The 10,330-nt window shown below is 42.8% G+C and overlaps 1 protein-coding gene and 1 pseudogene across 1 annotated transcript; both read right to left on the bottom strand.

Annotated features, from left to right (window-relative positions):
- Nucleotides 1–3,806: 3,806 nt before the first annotated feature.
- On the bottom strand, nucleotides 3,807–8,193 carry mblac2 (metallo-beta-lactamase domain containing 2). Its single transcript, XM_078396519.1, has 2 exons — nucleotides 7,654–8,193; nucleotides 3,807–4,434 (listed from the first exon to the last, which is right to left on the bottom strand). The coding sequence occupies exons 1-2, from the start codon at nucleotides 8,099–8,101 to the stop codon at nucleotides 4,043–4,045; spliced, it is 840 nt and encodes a 279-aa protein (XP_078252645.1). The 5' UTR covers nucleotides 8,102–8,193; the 3' UTR covers nucleotides 3,807–4,042.
- A 603-nt stretch (nucleotides 8,194–8,796) lies between these two features.
- Nucleotides 8,797–10,330, bottom strand: part of LOC144592265 (ATP-dependent clpX-like chaperone, mitochondrial) — a 32,205-nt pseudogene continuing 30,671 nt past the window's right edge.

Below are 10,330 nucleotides of genomic sequence, written 5' to 3'. Positions count from 1 at the left end.
GATCACTGGCGCCTCACTCCCAACACTCCTGGTCCTTTACACCACCCGCCTCACCCGCAAAGCATTGAGCATTGTGGGCGACCCCTCCCACCCCTCCAACAGCCTCTTCACCCTCCTGCCTTCAGGGAGAAGGTTTCGCAGCCTGAGGTCGAGCACCACCCGACTAAAGAACAGTTTTTTCCACCAGGCTGTCAGGATGCTGAACTCTCTCCCCTCCCTTCCTCCTCTCTCCCCTGCCCCCATTGGACCTGGACTTTAACACCCCACACACACGCACATCCAGCACCAGACACTTTTTTTTAACGCTGCTATGGACAGGCTTTGCACTACTGTATTGTAATATATTCATCTTCATCTGAAGTCATTGAAGTGACTATATTTTATATTTTATGTTGATTGTTGTTTGCTGTGCCTTTTTAATTTTAACTTAATTTTATGCACTTTGTTCCTCGGGATTGTGGGAAACGGTATTTCGATTTTCTGTCTGTGTAAACTGGCTGAGGATTGACAATAAAGTTGACTTTGACTTTGACTTTGAGAAGGGAGATGCAACACAGTAGGGGACCGACACATAGTTAGAGCACAGTAGCGGACCTTAACACAGTTAGAGCACATAATGGGGAAACAACAGAGTTAGAGAACAGTAGGGGACCCTAACACAGTTAGAGCATAGTAAGGGGATGTAACACAGAGGTTGAAAACAGCGGAATGTAATACCGTTAAAGAACAGTCGGGGGATGTAATACAGTTATTGAATATCAGGGGGAATGTGACACAGAGTTAGAGAGCAGTGGAGGAGGGGTAATAGAGAACGAAAAGGGAATGTAACACGGAGTTAGAAAACAAAAGAGAATGTAATACAGAATTAAAGAAGTTAGGGAATGTAATCTAGAGTTCAAAAGCAAAAAGAGGGGGTGTAACAGAGTTACAAAAAGAAACATAGAAAAATAGGTGCAAGATTGGCCATTCGGCCCTTCGAGCCAGCACCGCCATTCAATATGATAATGGATGATCATCTAAAGTCAGGAGCCCATTCCTGCTTTTTCCCTATATCCCTTGATTCCTTTAGCCATAAGAGCTAAATCTCACTCTCTCTTGAAAACATCTAGTGAACTGGCCTCCACTGCCTTCTGTGGCAGAGAATTCCACAGATTCGCAACTATCTGGGTGAAGATGTTTTTCCTCATCTCAGTCCCAAATGGCCTACCCATTATTCTTAAACTGTGACCCCTGGCATAAACTCATTATTCTTAAACTGTGCAAGTAAACTGATAGCAACCTGCCTCCCGGAGCAGGGGTGGTGGGGGGGGAGGGGAAGAGTTCTGTCCCGTCCCGGTGCGGGGATGTTCATTGGTAGACGGTGGCAGCTCTCCCACTGTTGCTTAGCCGCTGGACTCTGGACGGTGTGGGGAAGGAGCTGAGCCGGCCAGGGAGAGGAGGGGGGACGGGGGAGCCGAGGGCAGGCCCATTGCCAGGCCTCACCGCCGCTGCTGCTGCTGCTGCTGCCGCCTTTCCCCTTGGCCCACCTCAGGCTCGCAGTTACCCAGTCATGCCCAGGCCCAGGCCCCGACTGCTTCCCCTGGCACCAGGTCTGGCTCTCCAGCCCCCAAGAGACAGGAGGCCGAGTCCTGCTCAACGTGCCCCAACTGCGCAGGCACGGACGCGTTCGGTCTGCGCACAAGTGGATGCGGCGGCCATCTTACGTAAGTACCAGATCAACAGAGCCCCAACTGCGCATGCATGGTTTTTCAAACTTTAAAATGTGCATAACTTTAAAAATATAACACCGATTTCAATGAAACGGCTTCCATGGGACCACGGTGAGTAAGGTGGGCTAAAAATTGTTGCGCTATCATGTACCTTTTTGGCTGTAGTTCAGGAACAAGCGAACAAATTAGAGTTTTAGATGTGAAGATGTTGGCAACACCCTATTTCAAACTTAGTTGTAATACCATTCTTAGCAACATAAATCAGCGTCTTCTTCACGTTGATAAATAGGTGAGAGCAATTTTGCTTCCCTGGACCCTAAAATTGAATACACTGCCAAGCAGACAAAACAAGATGAGGTGGTTTCATACCATATCAGCCTGACTTTGGAAAGAATGATACTTGGATGTTTGTCAAATTAAACTTTAAAAGTGCATGGAATTCATAGAAACATAGAAAAATAGGTGCAGGAGTAAGCCATTCGGCCCTTCAACCCAGCACCACCGTTCAATACGATAGTGGCCGATCATCTAAAGTCAGTACAACGTTCCTGCTTTTTCCCCACATCCCTTGATTCCATTAGCCCTAAGAGCTAAATCTAACTTTCTCGTGAAAACATCCAGTGAATTGGCCTCCAGTGCCTTCTGTGGCTGAGAATTCCACAGATTCACAACGCTCTGGTTGAATTTTCTTTTCCTCATCTCAGTCCTAAATGGCCTACCCTTTATTCTTAAACTGTAACCCCTGGTTCTGGACTCCCCCAACATCGGGAACATTTTTCCTGTATCTAGCCTGTCCAATGCTTTAAGAATTTTTTGTTTCTATAAGATCCCCTCTCATCTTTCTAAATTCCAATGAATACAAGCCCAGTAGCCCTATTCTTTCATCATATGTCAGACCCGCCATCCCGGGAATTAACCTGGTGAACCTACGCTGCACTTCCTCAATAGCAATAATGTCCTTCCTCAAATTAGGAGAACAAAATTGCACACAACACTCCTGCATCCCTGTTTACTTGTGCATACAAATAATACCAACTAGAGATAATGTTATCAGTTGATAAAGGTTCAATTATAGGAAGAAAGGATGACAGGAGCTTCAAAGATAGTTAAAAGAAGGAAAACAACTAAGTTATCAAACGACACTGGCTTGAAACATGAAAAACTTGGCTTAAGTCTATTATCCAGAGTAGGGGAATCGAGATACCAGAGGACATAGGTTTAAGATCAGGGTGGATAGATTTAATATTAACCTGAGGGGCAACTTCCTTTACACATAGGGTGGTGGGTGTATGGAACGAGCAGCCGGAGGAGGTAGTTGAGGCAGGTACTATTGCAACATTTAAGATACATTTTGACAGGTACATGGACAGGACAGGTTTGGAGGGATATGGGCGAAACCCAGGCAGGTGGGACTGGAATAGATGGGACATGTTGGTCGGTGTGGGCTCATGGGGCCCAAGCGCCTGTTTCCACACTGCATGACTCTTAAGTGCACATTCAGATAGATATTAAGGAAAATAAATTGCTCAATAAATTATGTTGTTGGAATTTATGGCATAATGGTTTTAATAATGTCCAATTTGTATCTTATTTTATTTTTGAAATAGTTTATTTGCATACTTTTATTGGAGAAATGTACCAGCTTCCAATGGCTGCACTGTATTCAATATTTTATCATTTAAGGTTATTCTTTAAATTTTACCTGACCAATTGAGAAATTCATAAAGATGTGGATTTTTTTGAGAAGGAACATGTTTTATCTTGTCCATTACCAAATACTATAAAGATCTTTTTTTGCAGCTTCTCATTAGACCCCAGTCCGTCTTTGTTTTTATCAGGTCAGAGAAGGTAGAAAGAATTATGTATTAATTTAAACAAGCCATTTTTGCAAATCTGTTCTCTTTGCAAAATCAGGCAAGTAATATTTCAACTATACGTTTAATATCCATTTAGTATCTAAAATTAAAGAGCCTATTTAAAAACCTGCATCACTGAAATTGTTATTATGGTAATGAAACTTTAAAGGCATTGTTTCATAAAACATAAAAACTTCAATATGAATTTTCTTTTTCTATTGTTAAATCAAATTTTCATTTCTATTTTTTGGAAACTTAATATACTCACAACATATTCACCATGTTAGTTGCAGAATTGTTACACGACTATACAAGTCCCCAAAGATGGATGATCATAAAATAGTCTCCTCTAATTAGCAAGTAATAACCTTAAATATCTAAGAACGAATATCATTTAATTTACAATTACACTCCTTCTTTACAAAGCAATCTTAATAAAATCTGAAAGCTGAAATGTTAAGTTTTGTGCCACCAATCTTATCGAGCATTCTGTCCACAAGAATATTTCAACCATAAGACGAGAGCTGCAATGTACTGAAGAGTGAATGATGAAATTTTATGGCACACTCCAACACTGGCAACATAATTCGAGGTCAAGTTGTAAAGACTTTCAGCATCAAAGGAATCAAAATGACCTGGTAACACTTGTTGCACAAGGTTATTTTCCACTAGAGTCATTAGGCGTCTGCATGTTCGGATGTAGTCACTGATGTTACTGTAAGGGAGCCAGTCAATCAGGGCACCATTGTATACGACATCACCACTAAAGAGAATACGGTTCTCCTGGTCATGAAGGCAGATGCAACCTCTGGAGTGACCAGGCATGTGTAGGACAGTGAGTTGACGGTTTCCAAGATTAATAATGTCACCTAGCATGAAAAACATAAGGATCTCAGGAAAATTTCTGTAATTGCCAATTATGTTTAATATATAATGCAAGTATTTCAATCATTAATATATAAAAACTTTAATAGCAACCCAGTCGTGACCATAAAAAACCTTACAATAACTTTGTTGGCTTTATATAATTATAGGACCATTTTTTTTGTGAAACACCTTAACATTGTTAACCTTAATAAGCAAAATGTAGTGTTATTTTATCTTGTCTTAGGGGTAGACTGTGGAAAAGCATAGAACTTATACAAAACTTTTGGGAGGTTATTTTACCTCTCCTGGTCACCTGCACTATTGCAGTCAAGATCTACAGTTATGCTGCAATGATGATTTGATCATAGAATCATAGATTCGCCTGTTTTGTCAGTCATTCAGACAATGGCCAATCTTTTCCCTCCACTCCATTTTCTTGAAATATCCCCAGATCTCTCAATTTCCTTGACATACTGAAGTCTGTTGGTCTATGTTCTCAACGAACTCTATGATTGAGCCTGTAAAACCCTCCTTTTGTAGCCTCCTCCCCCCCTCGGCATGGACTATTCTTCTGCACCCTTTCCAATTTAATGACACTCGTCCTATACCTGTGCAACCAGATCTGCACACAGTACTCCAATTGTGCTCTCACCAAAGACTTGTACAACAATAACATTATATTCTCAATTTGTTCTTTTCAACCACACAGTCTACCTGACTCATCACTTTCAGGAATTGAGCACAAATACTCCCAGATCACTCAGGTCTGTAACACTTTCCAGGGCTCTTCCATTTACTGTGCAATTCCTACTCTAGTTCCTTATCACCCCCCCCCCCTCCTTCTAATTGATCTAGATCACATTGTAAACTTAGATGCCCTTCCTCACTATCCACTATATCACCAATGTTTGTGTCATCTGCCAATTTACCAACAATGTTAAATACATTGTCATCCAAACCAATTATGTAGAGAACAATAGTATACCCACAGAGGAAACAAGGCAGAGTTGGGTTAAGGTCCTTCCCTTGGCCCTCTTTGAGATGAGGGTGACCCCACACGGAGCTACTAAACTAACACCGGCCGAAATAATGTAAGGTCAGACGCTACGCACCCCCTGGGGTGCGACTAAGAGTGTGGAAGTTAGTTTTGCCCTACATGCCCTCAGCGATTAATTAATTACTTATGCACAGCAATTAACCCATGCCTTATCAGTCCTGCATTACCAGGTACGAGAGGCACAGAAGCCACTACCAGTTGAGCACGGGGTCGAGTCCATACTACCAGGAGACTACGTACTGGTAGGGAACTGGGATCCGAAGAAATTGGGACCACGCTGGAAGGGACCATACCAAGTGCTACTGACAACACTCATCACCGTGAAGGTTGAAGACCACCCACGTTAGATACATCTGACTGCAAACGGATCGGAAAACCAAGAAAGGACAATGCGGCTACTGACCCTCCTTTTTGTCCTGGGGCTGGCCTGGGTGGGCAGGACCTGGGGAAATTATCTGGTATATGGGGTGCGACAAAGTTCTCAACATGTCCATGTGGGACGAGCCGTGAGAAGATCAAGTTACTGTCCCTTCGACCTGTGTTTTGTGAAATATTCTGATCTCAGAAAGATTGTGACTGCTTTTAATTGATATTTGTTATACAGTGTATCCAACCACTCTGTGCTTCGTGGGGACTTTAATTGTTATCAAATAATGATAAAAAGAGGGAATGAAAGAGTTTTAGAACTGCAGAGGAATGACTCAGGCAAGAAATATGTGGAAACAAGATAAAATGCTGTGATTAGCTGAAATTGCGATGTTGTGTATGACAAAAGAAACAGATCCAAGGTGTTGTGATTAAAAAGATCAGACGCCCGATTGCTAACTAAAACCACACAGAAAGACCAGCCTTGATCCAGACAAGATAAGAACTGGTGCCAGAAAAGATAGGAACTGGTAGAGGAATGTAGACAATAGACAATAGAAAATAGGTGCAGGAGAAGGCCATTCGGCCCTTCGAGCCAGCACCGCCATTCAATGTGATCATGGCTGATCATTCTCAATCAGTACCCCGTTCCTGCCTTCTCCCCATATCCCCTGACTCCGCTATCCTTAAGAGCTCTATCTAGCTCTCTCTTGAATGTATTCAGAGAATTGTCCTCCACTGCCCTCTGAGGCAGAGAATTCCACAGATTCATAACTCTCTGACTAAAAAAGTTTTTCCTCATCTCTGTTCTAAATGGCCTACCCCTTATTCTTAAACTGTGACCCCTGGTTCTGGAGGTACTGAGGGATGTGTGTGATTAATTACCCGTGAATACTCAGATATAAATAATACTGTCTGTGCACAATTCAAGTGAGTGGGACCACGAGGGACAGCAAGTGTGTAGCCATACTCGGGGTTGCTCTCCCACTCCCCCATGTGTAATTAAAAAGGTATTGTTACTTTCTTAAGGTGTCTAATGTGGTTTGTTGTCTGATAGTGCGGGATCGAACTTTAACACTAGATGCAGGAAAAATCTTCCCGATGTTGGGTGAGTCCAGAACCAGGGGACACAGTTTAAGAATATCATATCATATCATATCTATACAGCCGGAAACAGGCCTATTCGGCCCTCCAAGTCCGTGCCGCCCAGCGATCCCCGTACATTAACACTATCCTACACCCACTAGGGCCAATTTTTACATTTACCCAGCCAATTAACCTACATACCTGTACGTCTTTGGAGTGTGGGAGGAAACCGAAGATCTCGGAGAAAACCCACGCAGGTCACGGGGAGAACGTACAAACTCCTTACAGTGCAGCACCCGTAGTCAGGATCGAACCTGAGTCTCCGGCGCTGCATTCGCTGTAAAGCAGCAACTCTACCGCTGCGCTACCATTGTGCTGGTGTACAGGTACATATAGATAGGAAAGGTTTTGAGGGATATGGACCAAATAAACTAGTTTAGATGGGGGCATCTGGAATGGACGAGTTGAGTAGAAAAGTGTTTCCTATGGCTCTATCTCCAGCATTTGCTAGCTTAATTTGGTCAACCTTCTGTTCGTTTCTATGCCCTCAATACTGCCTTCAGTTGAAATCTACCAGCTGAGCACGAAGTGCAGCTCCTACGGTTTCAATAAGACCGAGTTAGATTGTGCCCACTGAGCAGCAGCAAGACAAGGATTTATGCGTTGATTTCCGCCGAAAGGCGAGCGGCCACCACAGCGACAAGACATTTACCCTCGTCCAGGACTCGGGAAGGCTGCACAGCCTTCACTCTGTACGTGTTTGCTTTCCAGCCCGGCCGAGGGACCATGGAAAACTCGCCGTCAGACAGCCAGGTGACCGTCTCGTAGTTGTCCCCCTGCATCAAGCCTCTGGCCTCGGCCCTGTGCACGGCCACCCGCTCGAAGTGGTGCAGGCCGCCCGAGTGGTCGAAGTGGATGTGGGTGGCGACGGCCAGCACGGGTTTGCTGCCGATCAGGCCCCGGGCCCGCAGGAAGCCAGGCAGGTTCACTAGGCCCAGGCCGCTGTCCACCACCAGGTCCCGCTGCGAGCCCTGCAGCAGCCAGATGTTGGCGCGCTTGTCCGCCTCGAAGAAGCGCTCACGGATCAGGTACAGGCCGGCCGACACCTCCTGGTGCCAGAACCATTCCCCGGTCCCGTCCATGTCCGGCCCCGCGAACATCGTCCTCACCTCACTGGACCCAGCAACCGCACCGCACCGCCCCCAGTCCAGCAACACAACCGCGCTCACTGGCTGGCTGGCTCCAGCCCAGCCCAGCCCTTCCCCCACCGCTAGCAACCTGCGAGACGCGTCAAAAGACCTCCCCCAGTGCCTGGGGACCGGTGCTGTGTGTGTGTGTGTCTATGATTTTACAATACAATATATCTTTATTGTCATTGTACAGGGGTACAACGAGATTGGGAATGCCATTCCATACGGTCATTTATTGTCTCTCCCTGTCTTCATTTCTACATTTCATGCTCAAGTGTTGTATCCAGAACCAACTACATTTTAACATTCATGCCATCTTTATTTCTACTCTTACAATAATTCTTCTTCAATTTCTTTTCGCCTCACCTACCCAACATTATACCCATTTGCCACCTTAACCCAATCTCTACTCGCTCCCTGACAAATAAGGAAAATCCTGACGAAACTTTGTTTTCCTTCATTATTCTTCCAAATATTATTTTCCAGTATGTTTTACTGCATTGACTTACAAACCATTGCAGGAGTTTAAATAAACTGGTAAAAATCTATCATCTGTAAACTTCCCGTTTATTGATCATAAATGAGCGTGGTTTTGTTTAGTTGTTTTGGTTTATCGTCCAAACCAGCTCAATTTGCATTGTGTTATTTACTATTCCACTGGCTATTCATTTGTTGGTGTCAACCTTTTTCATCCAGTCATAATCATCACGGTTGTTATCCACATTTGGTGATGCCCTGTAAGAAGTAATCATCTTTGTTTAGTTTATATTAATACAGAAAGTAGAATCTTAGAAAACATACTGAATAGAACAATTCGCACCAGACAGAGAGAGGCAACGAGAGAGAGAAATGTTAATGTTGTTTGAACTTTTCAGCATGTTAGAATTTAAAGTGTTTTAAGGTGATAATGCTATGGCAAATATTTTGTTCTTTGTGTTAAGCTAAAATAAATGCTTTGTTATCATTAGGATAATACTTTTGTAAAACAATTTATTTTAAGCTTTATGTACAGAAGGAAACAAACTATAATATATCTAGACCAAGGAAGATATATAGACCAAACTTGTTCAAGATCTTCGCAATTATAAACTTCTTGTTGTATTGTAAAAAACAACATTTACAATACATGTTATGCTCATCTTAATCATTCACAGTTAACTGGTTAACATTCATGTCATTCTAATTAGTAGGAATATGGCAGGAATATGTAGGAATATGGCAGCTTACCTAATATACTGTGGCTTCTTCTTGCCATCAACAACATCCTTATCTATATGAACACTAATGATATTTGAATTTGGGATCTCATACATTGGTTCAAGCAGTATTTGTTCCTGAAATAAAATCAAACATTACCATCTATCAGACATGTAATTTTAGCTGCATGTATTTGCGTAGAAGTTAGAACCAGTTAAACCCAGCAAACTTGCATAGAAGTTAAACCCAGCAAAAGCTGAAGCACTTTCACATATTTTCTGTTGAAGTCTTGGAGAGTAGAGATTGGACTGGGCATTTTTTTTGTTTCAATACATCCTAAAATAGTCTCATTTCTCCATTATATTTTGTGGATGTGATCAAAGTGGGCAGATACCTATTAATTTCTTACCAACAAAAATTAGATCAAAAACCCATGATCTTTGCTTCTCAGGTCGATAAACAAGTCTATCACACTGAAAATAGTGAAACATGCAGAATTTAAAATGCCACTGGAATATTGTTTTTATTATATTTTACAAATCCCATCCTCACTTTGTCACTTTCAAGTAGCCTAAATATCTTCAGTTCTCAAATATCTGTAGTGCCCTGCACACAAACAATTAGCCCAATCTATGTATTGGTGGCTGGAGCATCCATCTGGAGACCCATGTGCTATCTCCCCTGTTACCAACCTTTCTTCCAACCCCATGTCACCCCATCATTTCCCCCAACTTTATCCTGTTCTCCCTCATCTCTATGGCAGTTTAAAAGGGAGGAATTGCAATCACGAAAATCCTCTTCAAAACTGCAGATACTGAAAATCTGAAACTAAACAAAAATGGTCATCTGTTGAATAGTCTTTGAGCTGGAAAATTAACTCTGTCTTTCTTTCCACAGATACTGCCAAACCTACTGAGTGGAAATTATATAAAGCAAGAGAAGGGTCCTAACTTGAAACATCGTCTATCCTTTCTCTCCACAGATGCCTCCTGACTTGTTGGG

Source organism: Rhinoraja longicauda, chromosome 3, assembly GCF_053455715.1.
Source record: "Rhinoraja longicauda isolate Sanriku21f chromosome 3, sRhiLon1.1, whole genome shotgun sequence".
Taxonomy (NCBI): Eukaryota; Metazoa; Chordata; class Chondrichthyes; order Rajiformes; family Arhynchobatidae; genus Rhinoraja; species Rhinoraja longicauda.
Note: the sequence above shows the minus strand (reverse complement) of the source record. Positions and strands in the feature narration are given on the sequence as shown.